Raw genomic sequence first — 18,267 nt, forward strand, 5'->3', positions numbered from 1 at the left:
ACAAACGGTCCGTCTAATGCAGGGAGGAAACGAGACCGTCTCCAAACATTGGCCGCAAACCGGCCTTTAGAGTCGGAGCCACGCGTGCTCCCGGTATGCATCTGAGCCGCGCTCGGAAAAGGGCGGGGGGAGAGGAATTAACGGGCAGCGTGGCTCAGCGGAAAGAGCCCGGGCTGGGGAGTCAGGGGTCATGGGTTCTGATCTCGGCTCCGCCGCCCGTCAGCTGCCTGACCTTGGGCAAGTCATTTCACTTCTCCGGGCCTCAGTTCCTCATCTGTGAGATGGGGATGAAGATTGCGAGTCCCACATGGGACAACCTGCTTACCCTGTATCCACCCTGGAGCTTAGAACGGTGCCCGGCACATAGTAAGAGCTAAACAAATACCAACATCGTTACCGTTATTAACGGAAAGATTATTCACCGCCACGGTAGCCGCCGATTTCGGTCCGCTCGGTGGTTGGGGATTCGGTCCACCTCTCTCCCCTACCCCCGCCGTCCCACGGAATAACGACCCAACCGTGCAACCTCCTCCACGTGGGATTTCCCACCCGATGCCGCTCCTTCGAGTCCCTCGAACCCGGAGCGGAGGAAAAGCCAAATCGAGGTGGTCCCCCCCCCCCCCCGCCCCACCCTCACCCCCATCGCGACCTCAGGCCTACGGCCCTCGACGGATTAAGCGCGAAGAGCTTCATCTTTCGACCCTCCGCTCCTCGCGGTGGGGAGCGGAGAAAAGGCAGGGAGGAAAGAAGCCAAAGAGTTACGATTTCGGGGCGCAGCCCGGAGGAAGCCGGCGAGGTCCGGGCCCCGCCGGAGCCCGGGCGAGCTCACAAACCTTCTATCGGATTCAAATAGTCATAATCGAATAGGATGGAGAAGTCAAATTCTTCCTCGGAGCTGGCACTGGGGCCGGACCCGGGGTCCCCCCGGCCGTCGGCGTCGGGGTCCTTCTCCGTGGCACTCATCGGGCCCGGACGGGGCAGGGGGTGGGGGGCCGGGAATCCGGGCGGGACGGGGGTCTGCGGGACGGGACGGGGTGGGGGGGGGGGGAGGCGGTGGAGGGAGAGGCGAATCCCCCCGATTCCCGCCGCCCTGCGAGGCCGGCGCCCGAGGGGAGAGGGAGCGGCCGGCGCCCGAGGGGAGAGGGAGCCGCCGCCCCCCCCCAGGACCGGCCGGGAGGGAAGGGAGGGCGAGGGCCGCCCTCTGGGCGCGACGCCGGCCGCGGGCCGGGCTGCGCGGGGCCCGGAGAAGGGATCGAGGCCGGCGGCTGGGGCTTCCCGGGGGCTGCGCTGGGTTGCTCCGCTCCGCTCCGCCGCCACCTGCCGCGCGGGGCCCGCGGGGCCGGAGGGGGCGGGGGCGGGGCCCGGGGGCGGGGACAGCGCTGGCCCCCGACACCGGCGACCCCCGCCCGCCCTCGCCGCTCCTCGACCGCTTAGGGCCCTGCCCATCCTACTGCCCCAAGCGCTTAGGCCGGCGCTCCGCACACACTCGGCGCTCCCTAACGAAGAACGAATGAACCGGTCTGACCCTCGCGGCCGCACTCTGACCCCGTCCAAGGAAGGGGTCGTCTCCGTTGGGTGCCGAGTTGTACTTGCCAAGCGCTTAGGACGGTGCCGTGCACACACTCAGCGCCCCATCAAGACGACTGAATGAACCGGTCTGACCCTCGCGGCCGCACTCTGACCCCGTCCTAGGCCAGGGGTCGTCTCCATTGGGGGCTGAGTTGTACTTCCCAAACGCTTAGGACAGTGCTCCGCACACACTCAGGGCTCCATAAAGACGATTGAATGAACCGGATTGACCCTCGCGGCTGCAGTCTGACCCCGTCCTAGGCCGGGGAGCCTCTCGATTTGGTGCTGAGTTATACTTCCCAAGCGCTTAGGACAGTGCTCCGCATACAGCGCTCCATAAAGACGACTGAATGAACCGGATTGACCCTCGCGGCTGCAGTCTGACCCCGTCCTAGGCCGGGGAGCCTCTCGATTTGGTGCTGAGTTGTACTTCCCAAGCGCTTAGGACAGCGCTCTGCACACAGTCTGCGCCCCATAAAGTCGATTGAATGAATGAATGAACCGAATTGACCCTCGCGGCCGCACTCTGACCCCATCCTGGGCCAGGGAGCGTCTCTATTTGGTGCTGAGTTGTACTTCCTAAGCGCTTAGGACAGTGCTCCGCACACAGCGCTCCATAAAGACGACTGAATGAACCGGATTGACCCTCGCGGCTGCAGTCTGACCCCGTTCTAGGCCGGGGAGCCTCTCGATTTGGTGCTGAGTTATACTTCCCAAGCGCTTAGGACAGTGCTCCGCACACAGCGCTCCATAAAGACGACTGAATGAACCGGATTGACCCTCGCGGCTGCAGTCTGACCCCGTCCTAGGCCGGGGAGCCTCTCGATTTGGTGCTGAGTTGTACTTCCCAAGCGCTTAGGACAGCGCTCTGCACACAGTCTGCGCCCCATAAAGTCGATTGAATGAATGAATGAACCGAATTGACCCTCGCGGCCGCACTCTGACCCCATCCTGGGCCAGGGAGCGTCTCTATTTGGTGCCGAATTGCACCTCCCAAGTGCTCAGGACAGTGCTCTGCACACAGTCAGCGCTCAATATAGACGAATGAATGGATGAACAGGACTGACCCACGCCCCGGCCCTCATAGCTGCACTCTGCACCCTGGGCCAGGGATCGTCTCCGTTTGGTGCTGAATTGTACTCTCCCGGCGCTTTGGTCAGTGCTCTGCACCCAATAAGCGCTCAATAAAGACGAATGAATGAATGGATGAAAACCTTCGGGGCCAGGGATCGTGTCCCTTTTTTTGTTAAACAATAAATAATACTATGATTATTATTACTATGGGCCAAACACTGTTCTAAGCGCTGAGGTAATAATAATAATGATGGTATTTGTTAAGCACTTACTACATGCCAAGCACCGTTCTAAGCACTGGGGTAAGAATCATAATAATGATGGTGGTAGTTAAGCGCTTACTATGTGCCACATGCTGTTCTAAACACTGGGGTAGGTACAAGGTAATCAGGTTGTCCCACATGGGGCTCACAGCCTTAATCCCCATTTTACAGATGAGGTAACTGAGGCCCAGAGAAGTTAAGTGGCTTGCCCAAGGCCACACAGCAGATGAGCCGGGGAGGCTGGATTAGAACCCAAGTCCTCTGACTCCCAAGCCTGTGCTCTTTCCACTGAGCCACACTTAATTATGGTATTTGTCAAGCGCTTACTATGGGCCAAGCACTCTTTTAAGTGTTGGGGTGGATACCACGTAATCAGGTTGTCCCCCTTGGGGTTCAGAATCTTAATCCCCATTTGACAGATGAGGTGACTGAGGCCCAGAGAAGTTAAGGGGCTTGCCCAGGGTCACACAGCAGACAAGCGAGTGAGGTGGGATTAGAACCCACGTCCTCTGACTCCCGAGACCGGGCTCTTTCCATTAAGCCACACTGCTTCTCGGTAACAATAGCAGTGATGATGATGAATTGTGTTATTTGCGAATCCCATGTACTGCCCGAAAAACAAACAAATGGATTTTGGAGCAAATTAAACTAAAGTAGTCTTTGGAAGGCCAAGTGACTCGATTTAGATTAGCACAATTTGGACACATATTCGGGATGACTGATTCTCTGGAAAAGACACTAGTGCTAGGAAAAGTCCAGGACAAACGAGGAAGAGGCAGACCAGCAGCTAAATGGATAGAGACCATAACAACGAGAACGGAACAACTGTTAGCAAGGTTGTGGATTACGGCAGAGGGCAGGACTATGTGCCAAGCACTGTTCTAAGCCCTGGGGGAGATACGAGCTAAGTGCTTAGTATAGTGCTCTGCACACAGTAAGCGCTCAATAAATGTGAGTGAATGAATGAATGCAAGGTTATCAGGTTGTCCCAGGTGGGACTCAAGATCTTAGTCCGCATTTTACAGAGAAGTGAAGTGACTTGCCCAAAATCACACAGTTTACAAATGGCAGAGCCGGGATTAGAGCCCACGACCTCTGACTCCCAAACCCATGCCCTTTCCACAAGGTCACATATTTTTTAAGTGCCTACTATGTGCCAAGCACTTCTCTAAGGGCTGATGATAATCATTACGGTATTCCCCATACCATATTGTGGTATGGTAAGGTATGGCTACAACACGGTGCTAGGCGCTGGGTTGGATACAAGCAAGTCGGGTTAGACCCAATCCCTGTCCCATGGGGGGCTCACAGTCTCGATCCCTATTTTCCAGATGAGGTAACTGAGGCACAGAGAAGTGAAGTGACTTGCCCAAGGTCACACAGCAGAAAAGTGGCGGAGCCAGTACTAGAACCCATGACTTTCTGACTCCCAGTCCCATGCTCTGTCCACTATGCCATGTTTTGTTCTACTGCACTCTCCCAAGCGCTCGGGAGAGTGTTGTGCACATATTAAGTGCTCAATAAATACCATCGACAGACTCTCCTCCTGGGCAAGGTCTCCTCCAAGCGCTTTAGTCCAGCAGCTTCCCGCCCCTCGTCTCCAGGGTCCTTGTGGTAAGAAGGAAAAAGCCCTCTCCTCCCCCCCAAAATCAATCAATCAATCAAATCATGAATGTTTCCTGATTACTTTCTGTGTGCACACATGGTAGTAAGCACTTAAGAGAATGCCATACAGGTGGTAGTCACCATCCCCTGCCCTCTTGTAGTCTAGCATGGGGAAGCAGCCAAGTATGAAGAGGAAGCACTTAGTACAGCACCTGGCACTTTGTAGGTGCTTAACAAATACCATAATTATTTGAGGCTGGAGTTAGAGGCGTTCAGGAAAGTGAGTGGTTGGCGGTGAGACTCAAGTGATGCAGTGTTGAGGGGAGGGCGGCACAGAGTGGGGGAGACAGATTTATGGGGGTGACTAACCCACAACTACTTTGGAATGAAAAAGTGTCAAAGCATTTTTTTTCCCACTTAGCATAAAGCGTGCTGTTGGCCGAGGTGCCTCCTCTGAGTCAGGGTACATTTTTCCACCCGTTCCCTGGATGAATCCACACTGATTTCATGTGTAGGGTGCAGTCAGGTTGGTCAGCCTCGGGATCCGTAAGACGGCCCTCCCACCCTTGCTGGCAGGGACTCTCAAATGTTTGCAGCAAGAGTTCTGGGTTGCATTAAGATTCATACTTGCTTGCAACTTAATTTCTTTCAGGCACAGGACCTGTGGTCCCTTATTTATCCAGTCGGGTGACCAGATTGGGGTTTGGGGGAAGTGTGGAGAGGGGCGACTGCTCCCATGCTTGGTATCAATAAGCAGAAATGCCTCAGTTTCTTAATAACTCCACCCCAGTTGCCCAGAGCAAGTGATACTCCAATACTGTATGCCAACAAAATGCTGAACTCAAAGTGGAGTATGATAAATTTAGCTAGAAAAAAAACAAAACCCCAAAACAGGCACATTAGATCATAGTCCCTTTAAACGTTAGGAGCTGTTGCCTGTGTTTGACAATTGAGATGGGTAGAGCTGCAATAGCTGACCTTTCTGGGAGATGGACAAGTAAAGTTAGCCCAAGAAGAATTTTACATAATTGGAACACATCGATAATTGAGGGCTTTGCCCTAACAATTAGGAAAATAAATTGAAAGAGGCAAATTCTTCCTAATCCGTTTTTGAATGGTCCGTCTCCAAAAATCTGAGGATTTCTGTCCTAAATAGCTGAACCTAGTAACAAAGCTTCCCTTAAAACCCCTCTGCGGTAAGTGTTCAACATTTATTATCATCATGACAAAGAGAGTGCAGATTACCCTTCTTTCTGTCTTTTGTAGGCAGAATACCAACACCTCTCCGATAATACTTGTGGTATTTGTTTAGCAGTTACTCTGTGCCAAGCACTGTACTAACTATGCACTGAAGCAAATACACGATAATCAGGTCCCACATGGGGGTCACAGTCTATGGGGGAAGGAGAACAGGTATTTCATCCCCATTTTACAGATGAGGAAACTGAGGTGCACACAAGTTAAGTGAATTTCTCCAAGTCTTGAGGCAGGCAAGTGGCAGAGTCAGGATTAGAACCCAGATCCTCTGATTCTTAGGCCCACGCTGCTTCTCTTTCGCTCTCGGTAGTTGAGGACTGAAGAGTAAACCGTATTTTTTACTTGCCATTACTCTTCTCTAAATCTGGGCTATGGCCAAGGCAAGAATGGCTCTTGCCACAGGCACAGAGTTGAGGAGCCCGTAGGCCTGTAGCACCATCAGTTCCTTCAAACCCTGCGCCTGCCATTCTGTAGGCTGCGGTAACTTAGGTCAGGTCAGCAAAGAGAGGCATTTGAGTGGAAAGGGCAGAGATCCCATCTACTTCCCCTGGCCCTTCCTGTTCACAGCCACTGGAAAAAGGCCCTGCTGCCTTGAGGGCTATTGCTCTGAAGCACTTCAGAATTCTTAATGGCCTTGATTTCGCTGGGCCTGTGCCATGAGACAACCTCAGAGAGTCCCTGGGTTGGAAGCTATTCTGGAGGCATTTATGTCTATAGGCTCCTTGAAGCCCCAAGGCATCTTAAGAAAAAGAAACCCCAATTGATAGCAGATGATCTGGTTTGGAGGAAACAAACGTCCTCTATCTGAGGGTCCCCCCTTGCCTAAATCCCATTTTAAAACCCAGAAAAATAAATGTGGTGATCATGGATTAATATTCCATGGTCCATCCTCCTTCCAGATCCCCAAAACGGCAACACATGATTTGGCACCCTTCAAGATCAGCAAGGGAAAGAATAGGCCCTTGGCTTAGCCAGCACAAAGATTGAATTACCTCCTAGCCTTGGCAGAGTCGGCCCCTCTAAATAAAGTTGGAGGTCAGTGGCAGGCCACTAAGTGGAGGCTGACACTTCGCTCTTACATCCTCATTCCCTCTGGTATAAATAAGGCCTCTGGGTACGCAAAGAATTTGAGTTCTCACCTTAGCCTTTACTCTTGGGAGCGTGATTATCTTGAAATGGAAATTATGCTTTCATTCAATCACTCAGTTCTATTTATTGAGTGCTTGCTTTGTGCAGGGCACCGTACTAAGCGCTTGGAAAGTACAACAATGAAGCGAGACAGTTCCTGCCCGCAACGGATTTACAGTGTAGATGGGGGGGAGGCAGCATCAATACATGTAAACAGGCTTTGCAACCCCTTCAAGGAAACCTTCTGAGGAAAACCATATCACTTCTGGTTACTCCTTCTGAGTGCTTAGTGCAGTGCTCTGCACCCTGTAAAAACAAAAAATATTATTTCTACTACTACTATACTACTACTCCCAAATTCACCATAATCCCTTGAAGTTCTATAATAAGATACCATCCCGCAATACAGTGACTTCCTGCTTTGGGTGAAATAATTTTATTTCACCCATTTATCTGAGGGGGAAGCTGAAGGAAACAAGTTCTAAACTCTCACATCCCATAGCAGATGGAAATTGAGCCTTGACAATATCCCTGAGTTCTGATCCTTATTTTATTCTCTGTTAACCAGAGAATGTAGCAAGAAACAAGTCCTTAGTCAAGCCTACACACGCTTAAAAAACTAGATTAAAAAATAACAGGGAAATGTGAATTTCTACTTTTGTTTGTCGGGGCTTATGATTGATTTAAATCTGATGGCTTTCTGCACAATCGCTGAGTATTTATTAGACTAGTTATCACAGCCAGAGTACTGAACTCTCCTGGGGTCTGAAAGGGTCAGGTACATATGGTGGAAGAGAAGAAAATAATCATGAACTAGAATGCAATAGAAATGCTCAGGAAGGATAAATCACCTTTGCCCCATGCAATCCTAAGGGGCTGAATTTGCTCTCCTTCCACATTAGGAACAGTCAGCTCTGCATTTATGAAAAGAGCATTTCCTTTTTTTTTTAAGAAAATCCTACGGGAGCATTAAGAGTCCTATTCATCTTAAATCTAGAGTACGCAATAGAAATCCTAGTACCTGATAACTCTACATTCAAGAAAAGTTCTAATCCCTCCCTACGAACTCAGCTGCAGAAGTTTACATTTAAACCAGCGAGGAAGGTAATATATTAGCATATTCTAGAAACCTAGTCTCCCAACAGTTTACGGCTCCAGATGTTGATGTCAGACTAGTACGATTCTAAAGTTAGGATTTGTATGTAAGGAAGGACATTTTCAGGAAGTGCCAATATCATGGTCTAAAGAGATACAACATGTTCTTCTCTTCCAATGGTTTATCCTGAAAATCAAGGCCTAAAAGTATGCTTTGGCAGATTATCTGAATATTTTGGGAACCTCCACAAAATCTGGCCATCTGAAACATTTCAATAATTCAAGTCAAAGTATATTTTGTGGATTTAAATTATTCAGGTAATTTGAATGGATAGTTGCAACCAAAGAATAAAAACATTCATAGCCTAGATCTCAGCCTGACTTAATCTCCCTTCAAGCTGATCAGTTACTTAACCTGCCATTCAGTTTCTTTTCCTTCAAATGTGTATTGTGCTACCATAGAGTTAGCCCAAAACATTCCATTTAGTAGGGATCTTTAATTTTCTGCTAAACACCAAATAACAGTGTTAGAGCTCAATAAATATTAGAGTTAAAACCATGTTTGTAAAACACTTTGAGATGGGATGTTCCTCTTTGGCCTTTCATCTGGTAAAATGTGAACAGCATGGCTTAACATCTTAAAACAATCCTGTGTCTTTGCCTGTGGTCCTAGGGGGAAAAGCTAGAGATACACGTTGCAGATGTTACCGGTTTGTGGATTAGGAAGATGGAAGAAGGCCTGTTAAACATTGTAGGACTAGTACTGGGGTTTTACAGAGAAGACTGTAAAAAATGTGCTAGAGTCCTCATCTACCCATGTAGAATCAAACTAGTCAGCCAGAAAATGGGGAAATGCTGGTGGCTAGAGAGGCTAAAGGTGGCTAGTGGCTAGAGAGGAAGTTGGAAATGTATCCTCTGAAAAAGAACTAGAAAAAATGCAATTTCTACATCTCCAAAGAGCAGCAGATGAGCAAATCCTCCTAGCCATGTGAATCCGCATGGAGCTACAAACTCAGGCCTTGAAAAAAGTCAAGCTACGCTTAAAAAAATCAAGTTGTGTTGAGTAATAAAAATCTCTGGGAGTTGCATAAATTTTGTGAATAAAAATTGAAAGTACAACCCTTAGATACATTACTGCCCTTCAAAATACTGAGGTCCACGGCCATCACTACTTCACCACCGGCATTAGTGTCGACCAACTCTGTCGTATTGTACTCTCCCGTGTGCTTAGTACAGTGCTCTGCACACAGTAAATGCTCAATATATACCATTGATCGATTTGTGTTAGAAGTTGTGATGGCTATTCTTTTTGGGTTCAAAACTGAAATTTTAAAAATACATTGTGGAACTGGTGCAGACTTTTCTTGCATCAGGATTCTCGAACCTACATGCAACTTCCTTACTGTAAATCAAACTCAACTTCATTCTTGTGTTGGATAATCCAAAAGTCTGATTTCAGAAAAGCATTTAGGGGCAGGGATTGTCTCTATCTGTTGCTGAATTGTACTTCCCAACCACTTAGTACAATGCTTTGCACACAAGAAGCACTTAATGGATGAATTTAGGCAAATTATCCAAAGTAGCCAAGAATCCTTGTTTTGAGTACGTTGGATTAAAAAAATATTATTTTAAGCCATGTATGTTTGCTACATAGATTATACACTCCTTGTGGAGCAATGACTAATAACAGTGGAGAGACATGGTACAGAATTCAAGGGTCACATCTGCAACATCAAGCAACTTACTATATTTACTGGATGTCAAAGATGATCATCACAAGAATAAGAAAATACTATAACTACACAAATAATAATGAGCTTACAATCATATATTACTATGACTCTATTGTTCTATCATCATATATCGAGAAGCAGTATGGTCTACTGGAAAGAGTGCTGGTCTAGGAGCCGTAAGACCTGGGTTCTGATCCTGGCTCTGACATTCTGCCTGCTGCATCACTTTGAGCATGTCGCTTCACTTTTCTGTGTCTCCGCTTCCTTATCCATAAAGTAGTTATTCAATTCCTGTTATCCCTCCTACTTAGACTGTGAGATAAATTTTCTTATCGTACTTAAGTGCTTTCTATATACTATGCACTAAACTAAGGGCTGGGCTGGATATCACAATCCCTGATATCCCTTACATCCCTTACATGGACTGTGTCCAACCAGATTAGCTTGTATCTCCCCCAGCACTTAGTGCAGAATTTGGAACACAGAAAGCGCTTAACAAATACCATTTTAAAAATTCTGAGTAGTCTAAAGGGAGGATGAGCAGGTATTGAATCTCCATTTTTCAGTTGAACTGAGACATTGGGAAGTTAAGTGACTTGCTCCAGATCACGGAGCAGGCAAGGGGCAGAGCCAGGATTAGAATCCAAGTCCCCTGACTCACAGGCCGATGGTTTTTTCCTCTAGGCCATACAGCTTCCCATGTGGGACAGGGACTGTGTCCAACCTTATTGTCTTATGTCTATCCCAGCACTTAGTACAGTGCTTGGCACATGGTAAGTGCTTACCAGATACCACAATTATTATCACTTGTGATTATTTTTGCTATCATTAATGTTATTGTTGCTGTTGTTATTATAATTATTAACATTATCTAGTTAGAGCACTAAATTACCCTAACTGCATAAACTCTGAATCTAAAAAAAGGTTCAAATGCTCCAGCTTGCACACTGTCTAAGAAATTGTCACCATTTTCTCCAAGAGCATGAAAGAGGTTTGGGGTGGGGAGTGGATGGAAGGCCAGTCATGGAGTCCTGAACTTCTGGAAAGTATCTTACTTCATTCAGTCATATTTACTGAGTGCTTATTGTGTGCAAAGCACTGTACTAAATGCTTGGGAGAGTACAATATAGTGAAAAACAGACACCATTTGTCTGATTTTCACCCTAGGTTGCAGTAGTTCATTGGTTAGGTTGTCCTCGTGCTGGAACATTTAGAAAGTCCTCTGTAGAAAATGAAAATGCTCTTCTGCAGCCCTAGAGCTAATGAGTTTAGGATATCCATGGGTAACTGTCTGGTGATGATCCAGCAAGATTAGTTCAAATTTACAGAAAGTATCCCGGGATTGGAATCCATCTTCATTATCACGAATGGGTATGAGCTGATAGAAGACCCCTACCCCTGACAAACTTCTAGAATTTATCATTCAATTTAGGATCAGTGAATATACAACCTGTTGAGATAATGGCAAAATGGTCTTGATAAGGGGAAATCATCCTTAAATAATATGTTCAAACAGAAATGGATGGAGGGAAATCAGTAAGCATAATATGTTCAGATTTTGAAAGACCTTTGACAAAATTCCACACCATGGGTTAAAAAATAACAAACTAGAAGCAGCATGGAAAAGTGGATAGAGCATGAGCCCGGGAGTCAGAAGGTCATGGGTTCTAATGCCGGCTCAGCCACTTGTCTGCTGTCTGACCTTGGGCAAAACACTTTATTTCTCTGTGCCTCAGTTACCTCATCTGTAAACTGGGGATTGAGATTGTGAGCAGAGACATGGGACAGAGACTGTGTCCAATCCGATTTGCTTGAATCTACCCCAGTGCTTAGTACAGTGCCTGGCACATAGTAAATGATTAACAAACACCACAATTACTATAATTATGTGGGACATGGACTGTGTCCAACCAGATTAGCTTGTATCTCCCCCAGCACTTAGTGCAGAATTTGGAACACAGAAAGCGCTTAACAAATACCATTTTAAAAATTCTGAGTAATCATGGGACTGAGTAGAACAGTTGGTCTATCTTGGATAAACAACTGACTAGCAGGAGATGGAAAGAAAGGGTGAAACAGGCACTTTTCTGAAAGGTGAAATGTAAATATCAGTAGCCACCAGAAACAGTTCTAGTGCCAGTTTGATCTGACATTTTCGTAAATGATCTGGAAAAGGGAGTTCAGAGTCAGATTTTCACTTCTGCAAGAAACCCTGAGCTCTTCAGATGGTGAATGTCATTCTGATAGGAATAGACTCTGCTGAGTGAGTGGGCAGAAAAGCAGCAGAAAACTTCAGCATGAACAAGTGCAAAGAAATACCCTCAGGGAGCAGTAATCCAAACTACATCCACACGATGGTGGAGATCAGTCATGATAAAGGAACGAGATCCTGGCAAAATGTCAAGTTTGATCCAGAGGAGAATGGATAATCAAACAAAGAAGGTTATACAGTAACTGTATAAACCGTGGTACTCGGTACCTGGAATATCCCATCTGATCCCATCCCTTCCCTTCTTGGGAAGGATATAGCGGCAAAACGAAAACAGCACAAAGAAGGGTTGTCAACATGATCGAGGGGATGAAAGAACTTCCAAATGAAGATCGACAGAAATGATTCAGATTCTTCAGGCTGCAATGAAAAAGGCTAAGTGGGGGACATGATTGAAATTTACCAAACCTTGAAAGGGGTGGGCTGGGCAAGCACAACATTTTCCCTAAGTGTATGGGGCCCTTGGAGGAAGTAGGTCCAAAACCAAAGGAAAACTTTTTCACAGGCCAGGTGGACTGTAAGCTAGTTGTGGGCAGGGAACATGTCTACCTCTTCCACTGTACTGAACTCCCCAAGCACTTAGCACAGTGCTCTGTCCACAGAACTCAGTAAATACCATTGCTTGATTGAGTCTCAGTAGGTTCAAGAAAGGCTTAGCTAAATCCATGGATGACAGGTCCATAACAGAATAGAGAAGCAAGTTAAGGATGCCACAGGGTTAAGCGTGTAGTCTTAACCATATGGTGGGATCACGGTGTTTCTCTGAGGATCTTTTGGTGCCACTGTCCGAGGTAGAATATTAGGTTAGAGGGACCAGTGATCTCACCTAGTAGGACATTGCTCATGTTCTTATGTTACGATAGAGATAATATTTCTCTAATGCTAAGTTCCGTAGAGCTAGGCCCTGCATGAATACAAGCATTATTATTCCCTTTTTCTGAGAGATCATTGGTTCTGAACGTGGGAAGACTTATCAGCATATGTCATACATAAAATAATTTACGGTATACAGAAAAATAGATAAAAAGCCTCTTTTAAAACTTTTGTGTGTTCAAGGCTTGATGCCAAAGTGCCAAGGTGAGTTTTGAGGCTCTTACTAGGCAGCTACTTTTTTTTTTTCCTTTGAGCTCATCCTCTCTGCAGGTGCACACACCTCATCAGCCTATCAGTTCACTGAAGAGATGGCTGTTGAGTTATAGGTTAAAGGGGACCCAGGAATAAAATGCAGATTACTAAAATGATGAGAGGCATAAATAAAGCTATCCTTTTCCTAGTTCCAATGCCAGTTTCCTTTGATGTGGAATCCTGCCGGCTATTGGGTTGTATGTGCACATTTATCCACGGTACGCAGAATGTGGTTTGCTGGGAACACTGTGGCGTCCCAGTTTGCTATATGCCTCTATGAACATATGTTTATACACTCTTGTATGCTTGTACACAAGCACACACAAACACACCCACCCCACACACTCCTACCTCACAAATGTGTTGGGCATGTGCACGCAAGTGGTTTTGTACATTCGAGTATCAGAGTGCAAGTAAACAAACCTGTGCACTCACAAAAACTTAATTCAAGTAAACTAGCTTCTAAATTTGGAAAATAATCATTTTTCTTTCCTCTTGCAATCTATATACTAAAATAGAGGCTTATATTAGGTCATTCAGAGAAATAAAATCTCTCCTGTTTTAGGCGAGTTATTTTGGTTTCGTCATCTCCACTGAACATGACATTTTAAGTTTAGCGATTATGACAAGAAGGTAGATTTCCCTCCTTCACTGCTCAGTCCCCTAGATTAGCCTAAAACAACAATTCTCTTCAATATGATGCTGTATCATTAATATTCTCTTTGGCTTTCATGACATATGCTTGGTCATTTAAAAAAAACACAGGTTGGGCTGACATTTTCACATGAAAATGCTGGTTATTTTGGCACATTCCTGTTTAAAGCATCCCTCTGCCGAAACAATAATAATAAAGTAAGACTACTACATAGTCAGTTTACCAAACCTGAAGACATTTTCCCCGTTCTGATTTTGAAAAGGCAATGCTTTTATTTACTGAAATTATAATTTCTTCCCCCTGAAGTTTAATCAGCTACGCAGAGCACAAAACCTACATTCAACCCAGATTTTCTGACATGAAACAAACTCCTCCTACATGCATTTCACTTAACTCTTCCAGCTCTCCAAGAGAAGCACGCTTCAATCAGAGTACGGTTATTTCCATAGAGGTGTTTTTCCATTTAAAACAATCCTGAAAAATACATCAGATCGTCCTGACTTCCATTCATTAAAGTCTAACTCATTGTTGTAGAGCTGGAACATCGACAAAATCCAGATGAGATGGAATATTTTAATCTCCCATTCTTACAAGTCGGAACCGGATCAAACACAACCTCAGTAACTCCACAAGATCCTGGGGTTGGGGCTTAAATCAGATTTTTTTTTTTAAGTTCTACTATCATTTTTTACTCAAAATAAAGCAGATGGTACACTGCTCTTTAAAACAGCAGCCGTCTATACAGTGTATCAGACATTCCAAAATAATGAAAGAATAAAAGATGCCCCCAAAAGTTCAGACGCTATAATTGTTGAAACAGACCAGCGACTTTTTAGGTGGATTAGAAAGCAAACCTGATTTCTCTAAAAGGAAAACAAAGAAAACCTGAAAACTTCTTCAGTCCTTAAAGTCGGAGTACTGAAATGGTTAATTGCCCAGCGGTTAGTAATCCAGAATCTCTTAGGACGTTTGGTAAAGAGGAAAATCCCTCTGGCCGGGCTAGTCCAGAGATTTCTTTAGCTCGCTTTATCTCTGTAGGAACGTGCCTAAATTAAGATCCACGTTAGTTGGTATTTGCCTTGCCTGACTGGGAACTGGAGTAACCTATCGTTTCCCCCTGTCTTACTGCCTTCGCGATTCTACCTGTGCTGTGTGAAATAGGAGAAGGAGCAAAAGAGCCAGACATGCCATGCAGAATTTAGAAAAGAACATCGACGTGTTAATCCAGGAGAGGAAGAAGAAAATTGGGGGGTGGGGGGTTGAAGGAGGAGGGAAGAAGATAGAAAAAGGTATTATATTCAGAATTTTACCTTGATCCATAGACCTCATGATGTGATGGTAATGTACCAGTCTGCAGGCAGTCTCTCTCTGCATTTGGATTTTTTTTTTTAAAGCTCAGTAATGGGAAGGTGAGGGAAGTCCTCTTTAAATCATATTCAACCACTGCTGCTGGTCTAGAGGGAAACCCCTGCTCTCTCCTGGTTACGTTTAGGAGGGACGCAGGAAGATCCGAACGGGTTTGAGCTCCTCATGAAGTGAAGTCAGTTCTGTAGTCAGTGATCAGGGTTAGTTGAGAGGGAAAGGCCACTTCCTTCCCTGCTCAGAGTGTTTATAGTCTTTGAATGCTGTAAAATAACGGGATTCCCTCACTGTTTCCTCCTGTTTATCCCAGTGCCATGGAAACCCTTGGATCAGCTCCATCTCCCAAACTGAGGGCTTTCCTGCAAACTTCACACTCAGGAATCCATGACGTCGCCCTGCTCTGAGCCAAGGCAGCTCTGTGGCTCTCTCAGTCTAGCAGCACAAGCCCTTAATTGTTGAGCAGAAACTTAGGGAGAGGGAGAAATATGGATGATGTTAAAAACCCCAATGCCAGTGTGTGTGCGGGTGTGTTTTAAAGCTAAATTTGCAGGCACTGCACAACTTTAAAAGCGGTGGAGCTCCTGTTCGTAAGTCTTTCTCCAGACGTCTTCGTCCGTGGCCCATCGCCGTCTGCAGATTTTTATAAATCTCTCAGAACACTCGGAATTTTATAGTTTCAGTGCCACCAGTTGGAATGCTAGCAGACCCAAGCTTTCCCCTTCCCCACTTGGCTCCCTTCATCATTTAACCCCCGCACCTCTCAGTCCCCTTTCTCAGGAACAGAGGGTCCCCCTGAGGAGAAATCAAAATAAACAAAAAATGGCAGCCCAGGTCACTCATCAACCTTAAGATGTTTCGGGATGTATTTTTAGACTCATTTAGAGCATCCAAGGTTTCCAGGGATGCTCGTGGTCTCTAGCAGTAATGAAACAGCCAAGGAAGCATGGAAACCAAGCAACCTCTATGTTTACACATGCTACGTATAAACAGGAAAATAAAGTAAAAGATGTCATGAACTCTGCAGACTGCCCCAACGGACAGTGGTCACTATCAAACGAAATGCTATTGTATTGGATTCCCCTAATGACTGCGATTTGCCAGCCGATAAGCCGGGGAGCCCGGAGGGGGCACTTGGGGGAGGGGAGCAGAAATCTCTTCAGAAGGGTTTTTCTGCAGTTTCCACGTAGAGGAATGAGAAAGGGAAATTCCATGTTTGCAGATAATCCAGCTGAGCTTCAAATTTTACATTTTAAATACTAACTATTGTTGAGGTCCCATAAAATCGTGGGTAGCAACAGAGGGTGACTCATCGCCCACTCTCTCGCAGAAAGACTTGAACTTAAGATGCATTGAGAGCCGGTTGGCACCGGCGGGACATTTCCATTTTTCACTCTTAATCCCACAATAGTCTTGCAGAGCTGTCACAAGCTGAGTTTTTGCTGCTTGGGTTTGTTGTCCTGCAGACTAGCAACTGGGAAAAGACCTGGAAAGCTTGCACCTGACTTTCCTCTTGACCACCTTGGTGTGCCCCTTGGTCAGGGAGATTGTCTCCTCCAGCTTCAGGGCTTTGTGTGATTGAGAGTGCGAACAGGGGGCAGAGGGGTCAGTCACGCTACCCCACCACTATCAATGCTACTCTACCAGAAAAAAAGACATTTTAAGCTCCTAACGGTCCAGCCCTGCTTTCAAGTGGAAATGCCATCTACGGGGAGGAGGGCGGGAGAAAGAGGGTCGCGCTTGCAGCTTGGCAAAAATCAGCATTTGACGGTCTTTATGTAACAAATAACCCACACTTTGTCACCCTGAGTTTTCCCTTTTAAAAACACATTTATACTACAGGGTTGGACTCCTGAGAGCTGGGTCTGAGTCACCTAATTCACCCTTATGTGATGCAGCTTTTAAGCTTCTTAGTTTAGCAATTTTCTGGTTCCTCAGACAACTTCTTTCCTCTCCCAGTGCCAGGCAAGAAATATTTTGTCCTTTTGAACTGAACCACCCACTGGTTTTTACTTTTTTTATGGGATGCTGCAAATAGGAGGGGGGAGAGCTTCCTCCTACTAAATTATCCAAAACGACTCTAAAAATAGAGGAACTCAGCGGGGACAAGAGAAAGCCAGTGTTCAAGGGAAAATCATAAGAAACGGAGTCAAAGCAAATAATAGGAGTTAAGGTGCAAAGCGTGGAGGCGGTAGGGAGATCCTGCAAAGGACTGTGGGTAGGAACCTAGCTGTCTTACCGGAATAGTCTTCCATCAGTCCATATTCCCTCCAACAAACCTAACAATAATCATAATAATAATAATTATGGCATTTGTTAAGCGCTTACTATGTGCCAGGCGCTGTACTAAGCACTGGGGTGGATACAAGCTAATCAGGTTGGACAGAGTCCATGTCCCACAGGGAGCTCACACTCTTAATCCCGATTTTACAGATGAGGTAACTGAGGCACAATAATAATAATGTTGGTATTTGTTAAGGGCTTACTATGTGCAGAGCACTGTTCTAAGCACTGGGGTAGATACAGGGTAATCAGGTTGTCCCACGTGAGGCTCACAGTCTTCATCCCCATTTTACAGATGAGGGAACCGAGGCACAGAGAAGTGGAAAGAGCATGGGCTTGGGAGTCAGAAGGTCATGGGTTCTAATCCCAGCTCTGCCATTTGTCTGCTATGTGGCCTTGGACAAGTCACTTACCTTCCCTGAGCCTCAGTTACCTCATCTGTAAAATGGGGATTAAGACTGTGAGCCCTACATGAGACAACTCGATTACCTCGTATCTATACCCCAGTGCTTAGAACAGTGCTTGGCACATAATAAGTGCTTAACAAATACCATTATTCTTATTATTATTATTATTGATGTGTAGCAAGCACTGGGGTAAAAATGAGATAATCAAGTCGGGCATAGTGCTCTCTGTCTAAGGAGAAGGAAAATCAGGTATTTCATCCCCATTTGACAGATGAAGAAACCGAGGCATAGAGAAGTGAAGTGATTAGCCCAGCGGGCAAGTGGCAGATCTGGGATTAGAACCCAGGCCTCCTGACTTTCAGTCCTGTGCTCTTTCCATTGGCTTAGGCTGTTTCTCGCAAATGCAGTTATAAAAGACAAAATATGGTTTCCTTCTACCTGTAGT

General features: G+C 46.0%; 1 protein-coding gene across 8 annotated transcripts in view; it reads right to left on the reverse strand.

Moving 5' to 3' along the window:
- Window positions 1–15,297, reverse strand: part of NFATC2 (nuclear factor of activated T cells 2) — a 142,733-nt gene extending 127,436 nt beyond the window's left edge. For 6 of the 8 annotated variants that reach the window (XM_029070326.2, XM_007671395.4, XM_029070330.2 and 3 more), the window contains exon 1: window positions 834–991. In XM_029070326.2, the coding sequence (XP_028926159.1) occupies window positions 834–963 (130 nt within the window). In that variant the 5' untranslated portion in view covers window positions 964–991. Of the gene's footprint in view, window positions 1–833; window positions 992–15,083 lie in introns of those variants that run through there. The other 2 variants (XM_029070332.2, XM_007671396.4) reach the window with 2 other exon arrangements.
- Between the last annotated feature and the right edge of the window lie 2,970 nt (window positions 15,298–18,267).

This window comes from Ornithorhynchus anatinus, chromosome 8 (assembly GCF_004115215.2).
Source record: "Ornithorhynchus anatinus isolate Pmale09 chromosome 8, mOrnAna1.pri.v4, whole genome shotgun sequence".
NCBI lineage: Eukaryota > Metazoa > Chordata > Mammalia > Monotremata > Ornithorhynchidae > Ornithorhynchus > Ornithorhynchus anatinus.